Raw genomic sequence first — 24057 nt, forward strand, 5'->3', positions numbered from 1 at the left:
GGAAGCGGAAAAACCGACGTCACCCGAGACGGCCGCCGCTACGGCTGACGCAACGGGTTGGGATGCTGCTGCGGGTCCTCCTCCTTCCTTGACTGCTTGCACGCACACCACTTGATGCTCACTTTCTAGAGCTCTTGAGTCAACATATAAACCGCCTACCGGAGGCTACTTTGGCGTGGAAAAGAAACCCCCCCGAATTGTTTATATTACAGCTAACGACCTGCTCCTCCTGAGCCTTCGGAGGGCGAGGCTCGAGATATGTGTGGGAGCCAGAGAGCCGCTATGTTTTAAAAGCGGAGTCGTCGCTGTGTGTACTGTATACGCGCGAATTTAAGCGTATGCTTTGTCTCTTGTTTTCCTTGCTTTTTGAAGTCGCGTATCCCTGAACTGAGTGGTTCCTTTTGATTTTTTAGACATAATAATAATAATAATAATAATAATAATAATAATAATAATAATAATAATAATAATAATAATAATAATAATAATAATAATAATAATATTAATTGGTTTTGGGGGAAAGCAAATGGCGCAGTATCTGTCTCATACATCGTTGGACACCTGAACCGCGCCGTAAGGGAAGGGATAAAGGAGGCAGTGAAAGAAGAAAGGAAGAAAGAGGTGCCGTAGTGGAGGGCTCCGGAATAATTTCGACCACCTGGGTATTTTTAACGTGCACTGACATCGCACAGCACACGGGCGCCTTAGCGTTAGACGCCCGCCCCCTCTTTTCCCTTCTCGGCAAACGGTTCAGGAAACGCTGTGGACAACTCTATCCAGTTAATGTTCTTCTTTAAAATTGATTCCTTGGTTCTTTCCGGCTAAGCTGACGTTCGTCAGGCAGTGAAAGACGCATTTCGTTGCAAGAAAATTGGATTTAAAAGTTTTCCCGCCAATAGATACAGACTCGTAACGTCATTACCGAAAACGACGGGTTGCCTCCGTTCTTCGAGTCAGTGGCGGTGTAGCCCCTGGGATCAGCACCCGCAATGCATTTTATTTGCAAAATTTGCCTGACGGCGCCACCTGTATTTCGCTTTTTTTTTCTTTTCTAGCTTATCACAGCTGCGTTTTCGCTCAGAACGGTGCTTGTGATTAGAACGGGGTACCTTATCTACCAGCACCAGCCACCTCCTACTCATCATCAGTATCCCTTTAAGGCATCACTGTGTGCTGTGATGGAAAGAATCGGATGATTTAAATGAAATTTCAAAGATTTGTATTTTGTTATTTATTTGTTTATTTACATTACCCCTCAGGGTCAGTGGCATTACATAGGGGGAGTGGAAAATATGCGAAAAAAACAGAGAAAATACAGTTATTTACATGAATGCTAAATAGCATCTGAATATGCAATGTTAGGAAGTGATATATACGCGGAACTGCTCATGATTTACACTGCCAGCAACTTCTGCGGGAAGGTGGTTCCAGTAACGTGCAGTTCGCGGCAGGAATGAGCGCACGAGAAGCATTTCGTGTTGCATGACACAATTCCGACTTTGTGATTATGATTGTGATCATAAACTGTTTCGACATTTTCTTTTGTGCCTGAATTGTAAACCTGTAGCCATCTCGTTTTCTTTTTGCATATGAGTTCGGCAATCAAACAGCAGGAAGGCGAGGTGGTTTCTTTAAAATCCCTGGGTGCTTACATTCGCCGTAATACGGTACATGTATACACAGACGCCTGTTTCGTCATCCTCGGCTTGGCCTCGCGTGAGCGCGCGTATCGCTGCGTATATACTCCTCGCCCGCGTCCGCCGACAGAGGGCTTCAAAGGCAGCTTATGGAGTCGAATCACGCGAGTCGTGGTTGGTCAAAAGCGAAGCACTGTGCGAACTTTCGTGTCGCCGCTTATGCTTCGGTCCGCGTCCGGGGGCATCGTCCACCAGCTGTAGAGACTGAGTGTCGGTATGCTGCGTCCGTTCGGGTCGCTCGATGTCCATGAGCCGATAGCAGATACACATTTTGTGGTATTAAGGACGGGCTCTGAGAAATCTCGGAAATGCGCTCCGAATGTTGGTGCAGGAATATCTTCGGAACATCCTTTCCCTGCCTCCACCCCCGCCCGCGTTCTTCCTTCTTATCCCTATTTACGAACAAGGGATCAAAAGCTTAAAAAGCACAGAACTTCAGTTTCGTGCACATTTACGAAATGAAAAAGGTTCCAGTGTAACGCCCTTCTGTTTTTGCAAGCGTTTCTGATTTGCATTTTCAAAAAATTAGGCAAAACGGGCGCCTTAGCGTTTTTCCTCCATAAAAACGCAGCCGCCGCGGTCGGGTTCGAACCAGGGAACTCCAGATTAGGGCGCTCGACTACTGAACCGGAGTTCTCGGGTTCGAACCCGACCGCGGTGGCTGCGTTTTTATGGAGGAAAAGCGCTAAGGCGCCCGTGTGCTGTGCGATGTCAGTGCACGTTAAATATCCCCAGGTGGTCGAAATTATTCCGGAGCCCTCCACTACGGCACCTCTCTCTTCCTTTCTTCTTTCACTCCTTCCTTTATCCCGTCCCTTACGGCGTGGTTCAGGTGTCCAACGATATATGAGACAGATACTGCGCCATTTCCTTCCCCCCTCCCCCAACATCCAATTATTATTATTATTATTAAACGATTGAGAGAAAGAGACCAAATATCGTCCCAGTCGCTGGGGCTCAGGCATCACGTCGGTATACTGAACTGGGTGGGGCAGCTGCTCGAAATATTTCTTTCTTCTGGTGCTTTGTTTTTATTTTCCTCCGGTAAAAGCCTGTTTCTCAGACGCAGCTCGTTTCGAGTTGCACCAGTATTGTCACATAAATATTTTATTATTCATATTGTTGTATTTTTGCCTGATGGTCATTGACGTGACTTGGAATTGAGTGAATATCTGCTCTGCGCGCTGACAGAAAGCAGCTTGGCATTGATTGGTACAGGCGAGCACCCTCTTGCAGTGTTTTGACTAATAAGCCCCGGGCAAAGGCTGCATGCCTTTTTTTTTTAAATTCCATCTGTTCCCTTTGATACTAACATTTTTATCTATCTAGTCGAGACTGCAGGCTGCAAAATCCGGCATTTACATAACGTAGGTAAATTCGTACAGTCTAACAAGACCTGTTTATGGGTTGGTTGCCTGATTCACTGAAGCTTACCTGGAGCTTGTGAGTGTATAAGTAGCTAAACAGCATAAATCGCAAGCAAGAGAAGAAAGCGCTTTTCTGTTTTGTATTATATTCGAATGACTCAATTACAAACTCATTACTGGATTTTTTCTTATCCTCTGAAAATACCACCAGTGAAATTGGCATAGCTTATATGCTCGTTTAATATCGAGAATTTGTAGCTTGTTTTTTTTTTTGCTATCAGCCTACTAGTTAAAAGAGATCCTGATTACGCCTCCGGAACATCTTCAAGACGTTGATGACTCTGACGTTGTATAGTCTCCAAGGACTGAATCATCTTCAGCATGTAGCACAAAGACTAGGCAGTCATCAACACAGCATTAAACATTGACCGGTGTCTTGTCTCCTCAAAAGCGGCTAAAACCACACAGTGGCTATCTGAGGATTACTTCTGCGGCTAAGCATATAGGGCAAAAAAAAAAAATACTAGTTTCTCAATTCCTATTTCCCGGAAGTATACCACTCAAGATAGATTATTTGTCCAGCTGTCATTCTAAGACAATGAAGAAGAGAGTCGCGGTTTTTTTTTTCGTTGTTTCACATTTCTCATTCCTGCTTTCGGAAGCCTCTGATTAGCTTGGGTGAATGGATTGCCAGACTACAGTGGCAGCAGAGCTTCGTGTTCACATAACCAGTGTTTTTTTTTCTATTAGTTCAAATCTAGAATAGACGGTAGCAATTCCTTGGAACACGAACCGAAATAAAAGTGGGCAGACCATGCCTGCCCTGTCCTTTCCTTGGCATTCGTATGCGTTCAAAGGATTCGCGCTATTAACTTTTTAAATTGATTTCCCGTAGTAAAACCCTTTTCCATTTGCGTGACGTGTCTGCCTGTGTATCGGGGCCGTGTGAGCTAGTTCGGCGGCATTCATCATGATGCAAGCTAAGGGGCAGAGCATTCTCACAGCCGCCGGGGGCTCACACAGGGTCTCGTTTCATTCACCCGTTCTTTCCGCGTAAGGAGTGAGTGACAGCGTGAGAAAGGACACGGCTCATCGACCGCCGAGCGCGAGAACCGACGACGGGAACATCTTTGCGGGGCCTTTCTCCGAGAGTCCTTCTGGTCGCAGTCTGCCGAAATAACACAAAAGAGCCGCCGATGTTGGCAGTCGCTGTCTTGCTTCATCATGGCATTAATCACGCGCGCAACTTGTATATATTTATTATTGTGTAAATAATTTTCGTGTATATTACCTCCCCCCCCCCCCCCCCCCTATCCTCTCTTCGTGTACCCTTACCTCATTCATTTCATTTCTCCATTCTGCCTGCTATCCTGTATTTCCGCTGCCCCAGCTCAGGTGAGTCAGTATCGATGGCAGATGCCGGGATAGAAAAAATATTTTTCTTTCTTTTTATTATTTTATTAAACCTCTTACCATTACTACTACTACTGTCCCATACATCCATCCTCTTTGTTTATTCGTAATGTGATAGCATTAGAAGAAAATGTGCCGTCGGAAGCTAAATTCGCTGATTGGCTGGATGAAAGTGACGTCATCAGACCAGAGAATTATCATTGACTGGATCCTCTCGGTACAGGCCGGCCTTTATTTGTACTCTGCTCTACATTTACGCCCAAGATACAAGGTGTAACTGTTTATTTTTTAATGCGATATCATTAGAAGTCTCCTCGGGAGGAAAGTGTGTCGTCGGAAGCCAAATTCACTGATTGGCTGGAGGAAGTTGACGTCACCAGGCCGGAGCCGTATCATTGGCTGGATCCTGTCGATACAGGCCAGCCTTTATTTGCAGTCAAGTGTCCCTTTAAGCGCAATATACAAGTTGTAACTCGATCTCGCCACAGCGAATATTACTCATCTCATTAACAGGACAGAACCCAAGCTCAATCAATCAATCAATTAATTAATTTAGTGTTTGCAGATTTCCTAGAACAAGGCAGGGAGAGACAGAAGATGTTCCACGACCGCTGACAGGAGCGTGTCATAACCATAGGGCGTTCAAGAAATTTCGCGGGCACAATTTTCTCACAGGAAACAGTCGCTAACATGGACGCCCACTGCGCCTAGCTCTGCGGCTCAGTGGAGTAATTCAATTCGCCGGATATACAGTACATGAATGCCCTGCTAGGCCTTCGGATGCTAAACGACTTAGAACTCCGCCAACTTTGCCTCTTCCTATGTAGCCAAGCGGGCATTGCATGGTTAACTTCCCCGCCTTTCCTTTTTATCCATCTCTCTCCCTCTCTACAACTGGTTCAATCGTTGGTTGTTTTCCAGCGTTGTCCCCATGTTCGAACCCAACCGCGACGGCCGCGTTTCGATGGAGGCGGAACGCAAAAGGCGTCCGTGTGCTGAGCGATATCAGAGCACGTTAAAGATCCCCAGGTTGTCGAAATTATTCCGGAGCCCTCCACTACGACACCTCTTTCTTCCTTTCTTCTCTTAGTTCCTCCTTTATCCCTTCCCTTACGGCGCGGTTCAGCTGTCCGCCGATATGTGACAGATACTGCACCATTTCCTTTCCTCAAAAACCCCAATTTTTTCCCCAGCGTCATCCCAGCGTCGTTCTCTGCTGGTGTGCGCGTTGAGTTAATGTTAGTTTTCTCCGTCCCTAATAATTAATTAACCTAATTAACTGGCCCATAAAGCTACACTTCTCTAATGAGACCTACACTGTCTACTTCAATACGATATTGCCGGGGCTTGGCAGCAGCAGAGGGCAGCGTTCAGAAGAAGCGCTTCCGCACCCCGTGACGTAAGAGAAGTGAGGACAGCGCCCCCTCGAGGCAGACGCGCATCGTCCACGGCGGTGGCGTTTCCATGGCGCGCTCGAAATTTGAATGTCACGGTCATGGGAGCGAGTCTGAATGCGGGCTTCTTTCTCCTTTTACCTACCGAGCCACGTATACGTACGCGCGTGCTGTTGTGCGTGTGTTTCAGAAAAAGGCGTGCTTGAGGCGTGCGAAGCAAGGGTTTCGCCGGGCACTGCCCGGCACCCTCGGCTGACTCCGGTTTCGTGAGTCGGCTGCCCCCCCCCCCCCTCCTCTACCCCCATGGATAGTCCGACGGAAGGCGCCAATCCGTGTACGCGAGAAGCCAAACAAGCCGGCGGAGGCTGCGGGCGAAAGAGAATGGCGCGGAGAGGAAGTTCCTTGGTGGTCCTCCGGACGCGTGAGCTGCGAATCTGTGAAGAGCGTAATTGCCGGCGAAAGCTCTGACGTATGACTGCCAGCTTTGTAGCGTTTATTTGTTTGTTTTTGTTTATTTTCTTAGTTATTCCCATATCTCCATGGTCCAGGGAACGTTACAGAAGCGAGTCTGTGTTACCAGCTGCAACTGAAGACGAAGATGAACTAAATGTTTTAGTTTTCAACCTTGGATGAAAACTAAAGGAGGCGAGGAAGCGGCGATTGCTCTGGCGGTAGATTCCAGGAAGGTCTCGTGTGTAACTACGGACACCCAGACTGCGTGTCGTAACTATACAAGGGGAAGGATTGGTAAGCACGCAGACAGAATACTCAGAACTGAAGAAGATACAGACTTTAAATCCACAGTCATACAGACTCCAGGACACTGTGGGGTTGCTGGAAACGAAAGCGCTCACGCCACTGACCGCGCGCTATTACCCCGTGTCCCCAACATTCGCAAGAACATAATTATTCTGAACCACTATTAAGCTGCAGGTATTTACTTCAACATTTAAGATTAAAGAGGAAAGTATACGCCGAGCCGCACAAAAATCTACACAGGGAACAATGGGTCATTTTAAGAAAATTGCAATCGAATACTTATATAAATCGTGTCAAATTCAGCTATATGTTTCGAAATTCGTACGATAGGATGATTAGTTAATTAATTAGAGCCAATAATGTAAAAAAAACGTCGAAATAGCGTGGAAGTCGATATACTGAGTGGACGGGAAAACAGCCGTGGACGGAAAAAATAGTGAAAAAATAGGCAAAGTGAAAGTAAAGTTTGAAATGGATTGAAATGTGCTTGATGAGTGATAAGTAATCGAACAAAAAGTTTGATTGGCATAGATTAATTAGTTAATTAATTAGAAGCAAACGTAAATGGGCTCAAAGATGGGCAAAGATTGGGGACGAGTGTCGACAGACGTCAATGCTTTCGCATTCCTCCAAAGCGGGCAGCCACAGTGATCTCTAACGTTTTCCTTTCCCAACGTTGTGACATTGCCCTGGTCAGTGACGCGGGTGTGCTTTAAAGGTTACTAGTCAGAACCTTCTCGGTACGCAGCAACTTCTTTCTCTCTAATCAGCTCCTCATGCGGGCGCACATAACTCCAAAAGCCTGCCAGTTTGTCTCGTCCATTCCTGGAACCTTGTTAAGGTCAGAGACGCCGACTGGGCTTTGGAGGTTACTGGTCACTGCTTTTTTTCGAGCCAAGCGTTAAATCCGCCTAACGTTGTCAGTGTGAAACGTTTGTCCGACAACAAACTCAAATAGCCTGCTTACTTTCTCCTTCTAGTGACTTAGAACAGGTCAGTGTCGTAGCTGTGCTTTAGAGGCTACTGGTCCCAAGCTCACCCACCGAGAGAGCTCATAACTCACTACAATCAGGCCCGCGACAGATGCGGGTCCCGGTAACCAGAATTACTCACCGCGTTAACCGCGCCTATTTCGTCCGTTTATTTTTTTGTTTCGCCACTTGTTTTTTTTTTTCCTCTGTGACCTCGACGATAAATTCTCTCGATTCGTTCTCGTGCGCAGAACCTGGGCCAGTTCTCGACCGACATCGTGATTCAGCACCACGACATGATCGTGACCAACCAGGACCTGGGCCTGTCGGTCCACTGCCAGTACGACCTCGCCAACCGGAGCGTCTCGAACGGGGTGCAGCTGGAAGTCGACGGGTGAGCCCCGGAGTCGTTTGTCACCCACTCTGTCCCTCTCTTCCTCTCTGCCTCCCGGGAAAAGAGAGAGATACCTCCTTCGCACATGCGTTCAGGATGGCTCCCGGGAAGCCGTGCACTCCGTCTTTTCGACCCCCTACGACGACGATGCGGTTGCCAGACTATCGGAGAGGGCACGGGACGTGGGTGTAGGACGTGAAGCTACGAGTCCGTGCGCTACGAGCTATGCACGCAGCCGTTGACGGCATAAATTATCGACCACGTACTACTTTCCCTTTCTCTCGTTCAAACACTTTGGACACAGCTGAAGCGTTCTCTTTCTTTCTTTCTTTCCTGTTTTATTTCTTCCTTTCGTTCTTTCTTCCTTTCTTCCTCTCTTTCTTTCTTTCTCTCTTTCTTCTGTATAGACAGTTGCAACGCTAAACGCGCACCGTAAAATGCTTTTCTCGATTAAACCGCTGAACCTGCCGCGGTGGCTCAGTGGTTAGGGCGCTCGACTGCTGAGCCGGAGTTCCCGGGTTCGAACCCGACCACGGCGGCTGCGTTTTTATGGAGGAAAAACGCTAAGGCGCCCGTGTGCTGTGCGATGTCAGTGCACGTTAAATATCCCCAGGTGGTCGAAATTATTCCGGAGCCCTCCACTACGACACCTATTTCTTCCTTTCTTCTTTCACTCCCTCCCTTATCCCTTCCCATACGGCGTGGTTCAGGTGTCCAACGATATATGAGACAGATACTGCGCCATTTCCTTCCCCCCCCCCCCCAAAAAAAAAACAATTATTATTATTATTATTAAACCGCTCGCTTATTCGCGCTGGAATTCGACGCAGATGTAGCATACGACAGCCTTGCTTTTCAATACCAAGTTTGGAGGATGTACTTACCTCATTTGGTCAGGATTAATTACAAATCTTCGTCGTCCGCAGCTCCGGTGACCCCCGTAACAAGCAGCTTTCGCATAGTGCGCGTCTAGCGTTGCAAGACTCTGTATGTGAGAGCGATGCGCGTCTGAGGTCACCGAGTCGTCGAGGCAGCAAGTCGCGGGTGGTGCACATGTGCTATATGTACGGTCGTACTGTGGGGCGAGGCGGGCGTGCAAATCTTTTCGAAGCGGGGCCGCCGCGTGTTTGAGTGGTTATGGCGCTCGGCTGCTGGCCCCAAAGACGCGGGTTCGATCCCGGCCGCGGCGGTCGAATTTCGATGAAGGCGAAATTCTAGAGGCCCGTGTACTGTGCGATGTCTGTGCACGTTAAAGAACCCCTGGTGGTCGAAATTTCCGGAGCCCTTCTCTACGGCGTCCCTCATAGCCTGAGTCGCTTTGGAACGTTGAACCCTCATAAACCATAAATCTTTGCGAAGAAGCGTAGAAGTTCAGGGAAGTGCTGTCTTTAGCAAGATGAAATGCACCTCTTTCGGCATGAGGTGGGGGGGGGGGAGAATAAACCGGGAATAAACCAAATTTGAGTGAGGCACTGAAGTCAGTCCGGAGCAAGAAGAGGAGAACGCCTACACGCGAGAGGGGGAACCAGGCACTTGCTCTTTTTTCTGATACTCGTTGAGTTATCTCCGTTTCAATTCATTCAGTCCCAGTAGGACTACATTTGATTGCAGAAACACCGATAGATCCGTAGTGTTTCATGAGAGGCAGTATGCGCATGTCTTGAAAACATGCAGTGGTTTCTACAGGGGGGGGGGGGGGGGGGCAGTGTTTCATGAGAGGCAGTATGTGCATGTCTTGAAAACATGCAGTGGTGTCTACGGGGGGGGGGGGGGGGGGACAGTGTTTCATGAGAGGCAGTATGTGCATGTCTTGAAAACATGCAGTGGTGTCTACAGGGGGGGGGGGGGGGTCAGTGTTTCATGAGAGGCAGTATGTGCATGTCTTGAAAACATGCAGTGGTGTCTACAGGGGGGGGGGGGGGGGACAGTGTTTCATGAGAGGCAGTATGTGCATGTCTTGAAAACATGCAGTGGTGTCTACAGGGGGGGGGGGGGGACAGTGTTTCATGAGAGGCAGTATGTGCATGTCTTGAAAACATGCAGTGGTGTCTACAGGGGGGGGGGGGGGGACAGTCAGAAACGAAAAAAAAAGAAAAAGAATGGAGAGTAGCATTTCTGTGCACGTCGCAAAACATCCGGCCTTTTTTTTTTTTTTTGATGAGAAGTAGAAATGGAGAAGGGCGGCGTGGACTAATTCGCAATGCACGTTCAGCCGTGGGAACGTGTCGGCTGCTGTATAAGAGTGATATGCGTAACACCTCTTCGAAGAGCAGATCGCTGAAAACTAATGCACAACTAGGCGTGCCTCGATATCGGATTCCTTGACCCCAGAACGCCGTGAGACAGATGTTGTGGGCCAATAAGATGCGTTCTCGTGATTCTGGTATGCGGTTTAGACTGGAGTGTACCGAGTTGCTTATAGACGGCCGTCAATATGCAGTCGAACCTCGTTATAACGAAACGGTTCATGACGAAATAATGGATACAACGAAGGAATGACGACTCCCCTTCGAAGCTCTGTCCACACGTGCTATAACGAAGCTACGGCTATAACGAAGTAATCGCCGGGCCCCTTCAACTTCGTTGTACCGAGGTGTATTTTCATTTTAAGGCCACCTCATGTTATGTTATGCGGACACAACCATAGCACAGCTAGGCGACCGTTCTCTTCACAGATTTCTTTGCAGGCTGCGGTAGTAGGTAAAGTTTAATGATTAAAACCAGAGGAATGTTTCTTGAGGCTTGTGGGTGGGGTCCTCATTCCAGGGCTCCACTGGCTTGAGCTGTCAGACGGACCTGTTTTATGGGGGCTCTTTGGTCCTCGATACGATCGCTGGTCAGCATCGCCTCCCACCGCTCAAATGAGGTGTACTGCGTCTGTAGAGCGTTTCGGTTTTGCCCCGCATCCCCACGAAGTGTGGAAGTGTGTCGGACGGGACCGGCACCATGGTCACGATGTATGAGGTGAAGTTGGGTGTTGTTGGGTGATGTTGGGTGTTGTGTTGGGTGTATTAGGTGAAGTTTGTGGAGATGAGGGAAAGTGTTCATTCGGACCTGACGCCAGGAAATAGGTACTTTTCAATGAAGTAGAGTGGAAGATTGAAATATTCAGTGACACAGTACAGAGGTCGGCTCGATCAGTGGAACCGGTTGCGCCAGGACCATTGCGGTGGTGCATGAGTAAAACAACTTTTAAATAAATTGACTACGCGTATGCAACAGCATATCGTAGTATCTGATAACATGCAACAAAAAGTAGTCGTCTCTGCACTAGAACTACGGTTATAAGCGTCCAGTACAAACCATCCCGGGAGTCGATTCTTTTGGCGCTCAACGAGCCGTCGCGCAACGTTGATAGACTATATCGAGACTATATAGACTATATCGAGCTCGGTCGCAGTCATTTAATGAGCGGCAAATGAACTACTAACATACTTCTATACGTCTGCAGAAAACGTCAGCGCGTAGCCAGCAATCAATGGCCGATGTACATTGTCAAAGCGACGGAAAACAGGACGCGGAACGCAGGAGGCAACGGGGGTTAGCTGAAATACAGGGGAGCTGCAAGCAATCGCAAGCTTATTCAATTCAATCCCATTCGATCCAATCAATCACTCAATCAATCAATCAATCAATCAATCACGAACTTGATTTTATGGGTGCTATTTCGACTAGCACCAGCATCACTTGAATACAAAGATTCATACCACTGTTCAAACATTTTAAACGTGTGTCAATGGACCCGCTAATTATTTTTCTCCCCTTTCTTTCCTCATGTGTGCTTCACTGCAATGCAGCCTGCAGTTCGTAAGAGATTGCCTCATAGTCGCGTTTGTGGAGAAAGAACAAGGGGTTACGCAGCCAACGAGGAAAGGTGGCAACGACAAAAACGCTAAAAGGCAGGGGAGGGAGGGGGAGGGAGGGGTCGTCATGCCGGCAACGACGACGTGAAGTGAAGTCCCTCGAGGCGTGGCGCCCGGCACGCAGCGACGGCACGCCACGTCTCGGGAGAGGTCCCGCTGGCGCGAGCGGTCGGGTCGTGCGTCACAGGCTCCTGCACCCACGCCGCCTGCGGCGAGAGGGAAAGGGCGAAAGAAAGCAACGCGAAATAAAAGAGAAAACGAAACTATACAACTCATCCGCCGCATAGCTTCGGGCGAGGGGAGGGACAGGGGGGAGGGCGACCGCTTCGAACTATGCGGGCCGTGACCACGTGACCTTGCACGCGGCACGCCCCCATACCAATACCCCAGGTTTTTCACGCGCCGAGAGATATCTCGCGCCTCAAGGCAGTTTCGTGTATGGGGGACTGTGCCGGGCGTCGGGCTTCTTGGTTCATCGGGTCGTTCTGAAGAACCGACGGTATCGAACGAGTTAGGTGTCCGCGAGTCGTCCGTAGCGCAGCGAAGGTCCATATGGTTCACTTCGCACACCTTTTAGGAGCCGGTTTAACCAATCCCCGTACGTGTTCCCTTTAAATATGACACGCACTGTACATTGCATGCAGCCTCATAGGAGGATATTCTATTTGTTGTCTCATATCATACGATGGAAAAATGGTAGAGTTTCAACGTAGTTAAACCGCGTAGAATAGACGTGCGAAAGCATGTGTTTAGCCTGACTGGTTCATGATTTTGCTTTGCTGGGTAGTCGGCACGTCTGGCGACGATATTAGACTCAGGTCAAGCTCTGATCGATATTGAGCTGATCTGATCTGTTCTCGCCGCAGAAGTTGATGAAGGCAACGATGTGCAATGCCCAGCGCGACAGAGCCTGATGGCATCACCATCATCAGTGCATTGCAGTTTTAACAGGAAGCCTGGTCGGCTGCAGGGATAGCATAGTCAATAGACAATAAAAGTAACAAAAAAGCGGTGATAGCATAGTGCTCTCGTGCAGTGGCCATCGAAGCTGATCTGTTCGCGGCGCTGTGGGTTCGAATCCCAGTGCCAGCAATATTTATTTTATTGTTTTATTTATGGTTCACCCAAGGTCACCCTCAAGGTCAAGCGTCGCACAAACCAGCCAGCCGGTTTGACCTCGTCATGTAGTACTTTCGCACACCCAAAAAAAAAAAACAATTCCTCCATTCAGCAAAATAGAATAAACCGCCAACCCTCGCTCGGCTACACTGCACTGAACGGTGTCTCACGGGGTCCCGCCGGCGCAGGCGGATGGGGTCGTGCGTCACAGGCGCGTGCGCCCACGCAACCGCTGTTGTACGGTGCACAAAAAAAAAACAAAAAAGAAATATAAAAAAGAAGCGAGAGAACTGAGAAGGCATAGGAGAACCTGTCGCCACAACAATGCGCGGAAAAGCCGAAGCAGACGCACCGCTGCGGCGGCGGCAGTGGCCCGGGCAACGAGCGGCCCTTCTCCTTTCGCGCGTTTAGCCGCAAGGAAAAACGCCAGGGATAATAGAAAGCGCGGCGAGTGCCTTCGTGCGCGCGTGCGTGCGTGCGCGCGACGCGACCCGACGAACGCGGCGGCAGCCGTGCGTCTGAGAGCGCCGCAGCAGGAAGCGCCGGCAGAGCTGGGGTGTGAATGGTGTAAAGTCGCACGAAGGACAAGGAAAAAAAAAGTATAAGGCGGGAGACAGGCCGTCACCTGTTGTGGCTGCGAATGACGGCGGGCACTGCAAGACGAGCGGAAATTGAATGGGGAAAGAAATAAAGATAAGGAGAGAAGGGGAAGGGGGCGAACTCTTGGAACGGAACTGTGGAGCGAGACTGATGAGCTCCTCACGAAGCGGTGTGTGTCTGTGGAAATTAAAAATATAATAATAAATAAAAACGAATCAGGGAACGGAGATGCATTGGAGATGAAAAAGCAAGGAGCGTTGCGAATGATTGCCTCGTTTCGTCGACATGTCGACGATGTGTACATACATAGCAGCATGCAAAAAGGTGGCGTCTTGTAACCCGGAGACAAATGACGTTCACGATGAAGAGCAAAACCGCAAAACAGGACGGGACTGAGGCAGGCGACAACGCAGGGGACAACTCAGTCCCGTCCTGTTTTGCGGTATTGCTCTTCATGATGTCATACCAACTGGCCTACACCAAAGTCCTTCTAAGTGACGTTCACGACAACGATCGTACGCTGTAAATTACTCAGGTCAAAAATAAAATAAACATATAAAGTAAACTTCAACTGCTGTGGATCTTTCATTCCATTTCTCCTCTTTCATTTCATTTCTCCATTCTGCCTGATATCCTTCATTTCCGCTGCCCCAGCTCAGGGGCTTTAGTATCGATGGCAGATGCCGGGGCTGGCAAAAATCTTTTCCTTCCTTTTTACTATTATTTTAATAAAAACCACTTACTTACTATTTGGGCGCTTAAGTTCCGAGGTCGATCAAAAGAGAGTATTTAAATGGCAAAAGGTGCTGTACGGTACCAAGGCGAATTGTCGTACGAGAACACAAGTCCGAATTATGGCATTTGTGACTTTACGAAATTATGATTTAATTAGTCATTACGCGCGGACTATTCTGCGGGTTATTTTATTGATGCGGTCGCGCATCCCATGCAGCGAGGGGCGTAACGTAAAATGAAGCGCGGAAAGCCGTCAGTTTGGTGTACCTTAACAAAATGGCCCAGAAAAAGAAATCCCGCAATAAGCAGCTGCTTTGCGCTTGTGCTGAGACATTCGAGTTAAATGCGGAATAAGGCAACCAACGACCAGGCTAGTCTGTCAGTCGATAACTTAATGTGGTTGGTTTGTGGTGTTAACCGGGGTTGTGGCAAATTATCTCTCTCCAAGTGACATTATAGGAGTTAAGACAAGTGGGGCTGGAAAGTGGACGAATAAACTTTGGTGTATCCAGCTGTACCAAGTTATCATAAATAGTGGTCAAAAGTTCGAGGCTAACAAAACAATTAAATTGAGAACAGTGTGCAGAAAGTTACAGGAAGAACATGTGTGAAGCATACTCGCGTTAATGATATTCAGGTGCGAACAAAGAGAGGAAAATGAACTTCTACAGAGCTCTTAAAGCAGAGAACACATAATGAGCAGCCCCTTAGGATAACTCCGTAAATTCCTAGAGAAGGCAAGCGTTGCAGAGGTCGGCACTCAGTCAAATGGAGAGATGAGATGAGGAGAGCCGCAGGGGGATAAAATGACGACGGCTGTCGCCAGAGGGCAATAACTGCAGATCCGTGGGAGATACCTTTGTTCTACAGTGGGTGTAATCAGCTTGACGACGATGATTATGGTAATGATTGAATTGTAGCAGCGATGACACATCCCCTGAGTGATTTCAAATTTTTTTGCTTCACATTATCGCAACGACGACTTTTCGGAATTGGATTTGAAGCTTCATGACGATGTACAGTCTCAAGCTGTTTCATAACGCCTAGATAAAAAAGGAGGAACACAATGTTAAGCGGTGCAGCAGACGAACATTTGCTCACCCTCCTCTTAGCTACCGCATTCGCTTAACGTTTCACAACGTCTACGCTGCAACAGGTAATTCCTTTCGCTATTTCATATCATTTTTATTTCCCTTAAAGACCTCCATCTTTGGGTATTACATTTCTTTTTGCTTGACGGCGTGTTCCTCGTCACGTAGTTCCCAGATACTTAATCTCGCTACCTACTTTCTTTCTTCATACGTCATTACTGTCAGCGTTAATTAAAAATTTTCGCTCCCCTTTCGTTATGCTCCCCTCTCATTTTCGTCCTTTACAACAAGAGAAACCCGGAGAACGCTTGCGTCTCGGGACGTAATAAACGTTGCCTTCATAATTTTCTTTGTGTACACGTGAAGAATAAGACAATAAGATAAGGTAATAAGACAACAATAAGATGAGAATAAGATAACAATAAGATGAGAATAAGATAGGAATAAGATATGTATAAGATAAGAATAAGATAGCACAAAATAGGAAGACGGAAGTCCAGCCGCTGTCTTTCTTACACGTGTGTTTCCTTACCTTCCCCAGTACACTGGTGGACAGGTGCTGGAATATTGTACCAACACGGAAAAAATAACCGTTCGCAATGCTTCCGCATTACTCACCGTCTGACAATGAACGCCAAAGAAACAAAATCTGTGGAAACGCAATCCTTCCTCCCTTTCTGAACATTCCTTCGCATGGATAGCGGATTACCAGCATGCAAGAATCACCTTGAGGGCTGCTAATTTAGAGCTCTCACTGCCATTTTTCCTCTCTGTATACCGCTGAAACGAATGTGAGAAATCCGAAGTTGCTCCGCACGGCCTATCTTCTCGAAATGCGAAAGATACACCGGAGCCGGTCCCAAAATACATTTTCTTTTGCCGTCTTGTCGCTACAACAGATTTTTCTGTGGCATCCCGAAGTTGTCTGTTGTCGCGACAAAACTGGCTCTGTCGTTACGACAGAAGACTGCACTATACTAAAGAAAATACTGTTGTCACGACAAGCATTTCTGTCGTCAGGCCTCAAAATACTACAAAAAAAATATCTTGCAAGAACAAAAAAAAATTATGTCGTCAGGCCTCAAAATATTACAAAAAAAAATCTCTTACAAGAACAAAAAAATTTCTGTCTTTTTTTTCTATAGACACGTACAAAACGCTAAGAATTAAAATTTGATGAACCACCTCATCAACGTCGCCACTGACCTGTTATCCTTCAAGCGCAACGGGACTGAAACGTTTATTACTATAACGTTCACTCGACAGCGCTAACTAAAACAACAGCAGAGTAGTGCACGGGGTGGTGGTGTATTATGTAGTGCGACATCAGTGGGCGCTGTTTTTTATTTCATATTAGTAGCATGGTCAAAATGTTACGCGGAAACTCCCAGGGTGGAGTAAATTTGTAATAAGGGAGTAATTACTCACCGGCATCCACCCAAGCGTAGCCACATGGCTACAAAGGACGGCTACGGCTACAAGGGTAGTCATACGGCTACCCCGGATTAAGACGAATTTTTCTGTAACTACTAAGTTTCTTATAAAACTGTAAAGCCGTATGGCTGCGCTTGGGTGGATGCCAATGAGTACTCACTCCCTTGTTATATATTAGTAGCATGCACCACTAGGCCAAGAACGTGCGAATTCATCGCCATGCTCTGGCTACTCGGCGTTCCCATTAGCACTGCTCTGCAGTGTAGTGCAGATAACGTCCACTCAGAAGGCGCATTGCTCATTCCGGTCCTGGCGCAAGAAAAATAACTCTGGCACGATGTCTCTCTCTTCGCCACCTCGCCGGCTTTTCCGCCTCTTTTCCTTTTCACTCCAGGAGAGAGGGAGAGAGATGTGCAGTGTAAAACAGCGTGTAGTACTCCGCCTGGAGGCGTCTTTGCCTCGCGTGCCTGTTACGGGGCGCGTTGGCCGTGACTGAAGCGGTCAGCCGCAGGGATTCCGGGTTGTCCCCTTGTCTACGACTGCCGCTGCCCTCGCGCGCTCTTCTATTCAACGCTGCCACCCCCCTCTTAACCTTCTGTGCCTGCTTGGTCACGCTCTCTTCGCCGGTCATTTAGGAGGGCTGGACGGAAAAAAAAAGCAACGTAACCACTCGCCGGCAACACTATTCAACGTCAGCAGATGCGCTGTCGAGGTACTGGCTTTTTTGTAGAGGGTACGCACGCCTAAGGGGAGGCGCTAAGGGGAGGAAGTATGCGTCTTTTGAAAACACCGTTTTCTAGTTGGCGATGTGCGACCACACGCAAGCTTCTTGACTACAGCGTGCTTTTCTTTTTGCTGTTTTCTGCAGCAGAGGGCACGTTTGAGCAGTCTTGTCGGAAATTTCACAGGCGGAACTTTTCTAGGACTGCAAGTGGGAATACGCAAAGAACGGTCAGTTGACAAGGGGTCAACAATATTTTGGTCGTTCAAACACTGTCGCTGCTTTCCGCGACAAATTATGGGTTTCTCGCTGAAACTGGACATTCACATTGTACAGGTCGAGCAGTGTATAATATTCAAGTCGCGGTGAAAATATGTTGCTGGGCTAGGCGTCAAATAGCCTTTTAGACAGACCAACGTTACGACGTAGTTTTATGGATTGAACCTCAAAGCTTTTCATTGGTCGTGAACATTTGTCAGCTAACAAATACAAGAGAATGTGTGTTCCCTTGTACAGATATTATTTTTTAGCTTTATTGCTCGCTGAATATTTTTTTAATTCTCTAGTTATTATTCGACATCCGTGATACAGCCTTGTGCGCGCGTCTTATTTCTGCGTTCGTTAGATACGAAGCTCTAACCTCTTGAGGTATTTTCTTTGTTTGGTCAATCTATTTTGTGACGAGCTAACTGACGAAGATTTTTTTTTCTTATTCGGCTTGTTTATCTACTGGCCAAATAAGTTTATGGTTTTGGGGTGTTTAAAGTCATAAACCGACTCAGGCTATGGGAGCCGCCGTAGTGAGGGGCTCCGGAAATTTCGACCACCTGTGATTCTTTAACGTGTCTCTAGCATTTCGCCTTCATCGAAATGTGACCGCCGCGGCCGGTATCGAACCCGCGTCTTTCGGGTCAGCAGCCGAGCGCCGTAACCACTGATGCACCGGGGCGGCGGCAGAATTAGTAAAATGTTTAATATTGTTTTCGCGTTCAGCTAGTCTGTACTCAAAGGCGATTAAAAGAGAATGGTTAGTAGGCAGATCACAAAATGTTGCCCATGACAACAGCGACGGCTCTCTCTCTTTGACCTCACCTTACACCGTGCTGCCTGAACAGATGTCTACAAACTGTAGCTTTACCCCAATGAGAAGCATCGATAAGCGTATTCGGGTCTCGCGGCATAGCGGTTATACAGTAGGCAGAAGCGGGAATTCAAATGATAATCTAAACCAAGTCTTTGATAAGGCATAAATAATAAGTTCGCAAAAGCAATCCCACTTCCACTGAACTGTAAAGGAAGCTAAGACTGCACTGTAAAGGCGGCAGCCTCATAACGATGGCATGAGGTCTCTGGTCACGTGGTTATCTGTATGCCGTACAAAGGGGGTGCTTTCGATGGATGAAGCTCTTGTACGCTCGAGGCGACATCCGTACTTCCCACGCATCGGCTCTTTTGCTCGACCGGGAGTCCATGGGCGCGAGGATAGGCGAGATGAGCGATCAGAGAATGGAGAGTTTTAGCTGCTGGCAGCTTTCGCCTCGGTTAGAGCCGCGCATACTGATTAACATCTCAGCCCATTGTGAACCAGGAACAGGTACGACTCGCCAGAGGACATGTTAATGAGACACTGCAGTGTTGAAATAAAATTTACTGACTCTATATTCAAACGAGGTAAGAGAGATTCAGCGCCTTGAGCCGGCTGGTGGGAAGAATCAAGATGGCAAAGCGTGGGGAAGTATCTTTATCAGCGGAAACATTGCCCAGTTTATAGCATAGAAGGGTAAGATAGGTAGCACAAGGTTGATAACAGTGCTGCAGTAAGAAATAGGACTGCGTTTCATTTATCGGCAATTTGCCTCCCTTCACACACCCAATGACGCAGTCGCACCTTCCTTCTCAGAGTCGTCATCGATATAAGAGTGGACGTCGGAGATAGCTGCGGGTCATCTCACCGTTATTAGAACATTGAACTCCTGCAGCCGCTTCAAATAAGCCGGTGGCGGCCATAACATCCGGTCAGTAACGGCCCCGGCAACAGAGACGGAAGCTGTGTAAGTACTGGCGATCGACGACGCCCTAAGCGGACGTAATGTGCCCTACGCCTCGACTGGTGGAATATTTCCAGCGCTGCATTACTGGTATACAGTGCTCCAACGCTAGGTCGCCATCGAGGCAGCAATTGGCGCATCTGAGTCGTATTCAAATGCATGCAAACAAGACTGCGGGGACCACCGTCGTAGATGACCGCGTATAGTCGATGCCTAGCAACCCTGCTGGCCTGTCGGTAGAGAAAAAAAAGAGAAAAAAAAGGAGAGAATGGGCACCGCATTGAACTCGGAAGAGATCTCCAGTGCTGCCAAGGTTTGTCAGGCCGTATTCGCGATTTGCTCCATGTGAGCAGCTCCGGTGTTGGCACCGAACCGGACCTGTAATAAGCCGTCCTAATGCTACGATCGGTACGCACGGGATTATAGGATCTAGTGATGATTAATGGCCGCAATTGGTTCCAAAGCCAGAAGCGCCTGCAGCTATCCAGTGTAGCCTTTGATGACTTAAGCAACAGCTGCTGCTTAAGCCAAAGCTAAACATCGCCGCACTTTTAGAGCACTGGTCAGAAAGTTACACAGATATTTCCCGGAGACGTTTGTAATCCCAGTGAACACGGTTCCCGGCGAATAAAACCAAGCGACCTCCATGGCATCGTCATTCCTCGGGCGGCGGAAAGCAAACCATTCCTTCCATGGGCTTCCTCCGTCCCTGCGCAATGCCCTTTCTGTTCCTCCAGCTGTTCCTTCTGGAGTACACTTTCAAATAACTCTGATCTCTTCCTTCTTCATTTCTTTGCCTTGGCTCTCATTTTTTATACGAAAGCCATTGCACCCTGCTTCCCAAAGAAGGTGGATGGTGGCGGTAGCGGGAAGGGCGGGGGGCACTTCTCGAGGTCAATGACGTACCCTCAGCCGTCGACTGTGTGCCGTCCTCGCCGCGCCAGCGACGGCAGCGGGCACGAGCCGTGTTTGAAGAATCCCTTCGGCAAACACGGCCGACGCAGTCTTTTCCGGTCTGGCTGCTTTGACCGCGCACTCTCCTGCCGCTCCTGCTGGCAGCACCAGCTAGGCCTAACAAGCGGCGACGCTTTCCACCGGCTTGCGTCGCTGACAAGAGACGCGGGACCATCGACGATCTGTCCTGCCTTCCGCTCGAGTCTCTCTTTCTTCGCTCTTGCACAGTACACACATCACTCGACGTTTTGACGTCACGTTCGTCACACCACAGCGGGCGTCTCTGGCCGAGAGGTGTGACTATTGGAAAGCAATTAGGCGTCCGCCCGCTTTGGGAGGAAATTGACTGCATCGTCGTGGGCGGCTACGCCGTTCTCCGAGACAATGGACCTCGCCACGTCTTTCAGAAGCAGTCGTCGCTTTGTTTCGCAAGTGCGAGTGCGGCCTTCTGGCTGGATGCACGTCGGCAGGGTGTTGAACTCGACAACACCAGACCTCTGTGAGATGTGTCATGTAGTTTGTTTCTTTTTTTATTTCTCGAAAGCAGTTACCAAAAGGAGGACCTTCGTCAAGTGTCAAGAACAGTATATTAAGCCGCATTCGTTCTTCGTTACTTTTTCTTATCTGCGCTACATTTTTGTATCTTCCGACTGTTCTTTGTTTTGAGCGGTTTCCACCTGGAGCCCAGGCATTCCATTAACTATGCTATGTCTCAAAATGACTGTAGGCCGAAAACCTCTTTCGGCGCTTTCTGCTCTACCCGCCGCGGTGGCTCAGTGGTTAGGGCGCTCGACTACTGATCCGGAGTTCCCGGGTTCGAACCCGACCGCGGCGGCTGCGTTTTTATGGAGGAAAAACGCTAAGGCACCCGTGTGCTGTGCGATGTCAGTGCACGTTAAAGATCCCCAGGTGGTCGAAATTATTCCGGAGCCCTCCACTACGGCACCTCTCTCCCTTTCTTCTTTCACTCTCTCATTTATCCCTTTCCTTAAGGCGCGGTTCAGGTGTCCAACGATATATGAGACAGATACTGCGCCATTTCCTTTCCCCAAAAAACCAATTATAATTATATAATTCTGCTCTCGACTATCGTTGCGTCTGCTTTACAGCGCAAGCTGTATTAACCTGATTCCCCCGTTTCGCGTCGGGGTCGTAGTCGTCATCTTGCCCACATGCCGCCTCCTCCCCCCCCCCCCCCTTCCTGCTTCCAGAGGAGCAAAAAGATTGTTCTAAACTGGCCACTGGCAGTGGCAGCCATGCGTGACGTCAACACTGCGCTAATCCTTTCGCGAACCAGGTAGCGCTGATCATTTGTCGGGTCCTAAACGAAGGCGGCTGTAATTTTATTTGTCTCGCTTTTGAATCATCACCTTAACAGGTCGTCATGTACAACCATTCCGAAGCGTTCAGTACAGTGTCGTGTCCTTGTATTGCTCAGTGAAGTGCTTACGGTCAGGCTGGAAACAGCGAAATTGTCTTATAACCTCGTCTGATATACGTGGATGCGTTGCGTTTTCACTGCTAACTGGAGCGATGGCAACACTCTGCTAATAGCAGCCTTGAGCGTTTTCACTGAGGCTGCTCGATTTAATCGAAACTACCATGGTTTCTACACAAATCATCAGTGGCAGATACGCCCTCAGGAGAACAGAAACCAGAAAAAGCATCGACCAAGCATCCGCTTAAGTCCGCACTTCAGACCCTTCACGTTGTTTCGATTAGACATACTGAGTGGTAAGACTCCTGGCATGTGTCTTTCGCCTTGCTTGAGCGAACAGAAACAAACTGAGCATGCTATACCATGCTGTTCTAGCAGGAGCCGAAAGAGACGTAGTTCCTTTATGCTCTAGTGCCCCCGGTGCAGTCTTCCATGCGCCCATGCACATTCATGCATGAAGCACATGAAGGCACATGCACGAAGGCGCTGGCGTGCGCATGCGTCCATGCATCCATGCGTCCTCCATAGCTGCCAGCTTCCCCTAAGAGACATGTGAGGGGAGTTCTGGTGACCATTTGTATTTCGCTCTGCGAGTGCACAGTTATACACGTATCTATCTGCATGCACACGACGTGGCGCTGATGTCTGTGCTCTGCACTGCCCCCTGCAGGCGGGAGGTGGAGGCGTCGCAGAGCCAGCTGGCCACAGTGAGCTCGCCCAACGTCACCATGCGCATCACGGACCGCAACGGAGACGACGTGTTCACGGCACAAGTGGGGGACGCCCTGGCGCTACGCTTCGAGATCGTCGACAGCCACAGTGAGTGTCCGCGCCCGCTGTCGCTACGCTATCCTGGCGACTTACTGTGCGTATGTAGTACAATCGTCCACAGACCTGTCGAGAGCGCTCGAACTCCGCGCCGTCTGCGCTCCGCAGCGCTCAGAGTGACGCCTAGCGGCAGCACCTGGTTCGAGACTGTGCATCTTTGAGTGTCGTCTGAGCGCCAGACATGCGATATCTCGAACCAGGCGCCGCCGCTAGACGGCGCTCTGTGAGGTGCGGAGCGCAGGTGGCATGGAGTTCGAGCGCTCTAGACGGTCTCAGGGGAGAGTGCGGGAGCTATACATGTGCCAAACTTTGTGTCGATTACGGGCTCATTCTTCAGGCGCCAGGCAACGAGACTCCAGAAGTGCATAGATAGATATAGCGAGTGAACGCTTGTTTATTTGGTGGGATGGCTCTTAGGCCTAGATAGATAGAGATATAGATGTCGAGAATCAAAGGCAGAGGGATCAACCAGGCATATGCCTTACTGGCTAAGCTTAGCATGGGTAGTGGTATAAACTGTGAAAAAGAAGAGATAAAGTTGAGTTTGTCATGTTCAATAAAAATATACAGATGATTATAGCAAGCAGCTTCCAGCCCCATAACATTAAACGTCACCAGGGGTAGTATGTCTTCTTCTGCGTGTAGTGCAATAAACAGGCACAGAAAAATGCATGGATAAAAAAAATGTGCCAGAGTTTGAAATTCTTCTTTTCCTTGCAAGAATATTTTTCTTGGGTGATTTGAACGCGCTGCAAAAGGCTGTGCAAATTTTATCTCGTTTAAGGAGGAACGCAGGCTTGCGCGCACACACTCAACAAGGTCTTTCCATTCTAGAAGTCTACTGCGAGGACATCTGAAATATATATTTGTTTCCTTTCACTCTCCACATAATATAAGTGTAGTGAAAATAGCGGAATTCTTCCTTTAAAAATGTTTTTTTTTTCAGAGCGCCCTGTAAAAAAAAAATTAAGGCTAAGTTAGCAACCACTATACAGTCCTCGTCTGCTTAACGCAGACGCAGGCTTTCTTAACGTTTTTGCTACAAGTCAGGTGTACAGCATAGGAACAGTGGAAGGAAGAAAAAGACAGCTGACGATCAGTCATCCTATACCTACAAGGATGTAGTGGATTACGTATGAACTAAAAAAATTTTTTTTTCTTTTATGCTTGCTGCTTCCGTTAGGGGCACGGCACACCTCCACTGGGCGTGTAGAGCGGGCATCATTATCAA

At 48.4% G+C, this 24057-nt stretch overlaps 1 protein-coding gene across 3 annotated transcripts in view; it reads left to right on the forward strand.

The window, feature by feature from the left end:
* LOC144110194 (uncharacterized) overlaps positions 1-24057 on the forward strand; it is a 216527-nt gene that overhangs the window by 153189 nt on the left and 39281 nt on the right. For all 3 annotated transcript variants that reach the window (XM_077643032.1, XM_077643033.1, XM_077643031.1), the window contains 2 exons: positions 7853-7995; positions 22669-22817. In XM_077643032.1, the coding sequence (XP_077499158.1) occupies positions 7853-7995; positions 22669-22817 (292 nt within the window). The remainder of the gene's footprint in view (positions 1-7852; positions 7996-22668; positions 22818-24057) is intronic.

Source organism: Amblyomma americanum, chromosome 11 (genome assembly GCF_052857255.1).
Source record: "Amblyomma americanum isolate KBUSLIRL-KWMA chromosome 11, ASM5285725v1, whole genome shotgun sequence".
Classification (NCBI taxonomy): Eukaryota; Metazoa; Arthropoda; class Arachnida; order Ixodida; family Ixodidae; genus Amblyomma; species Amblyomma americanum.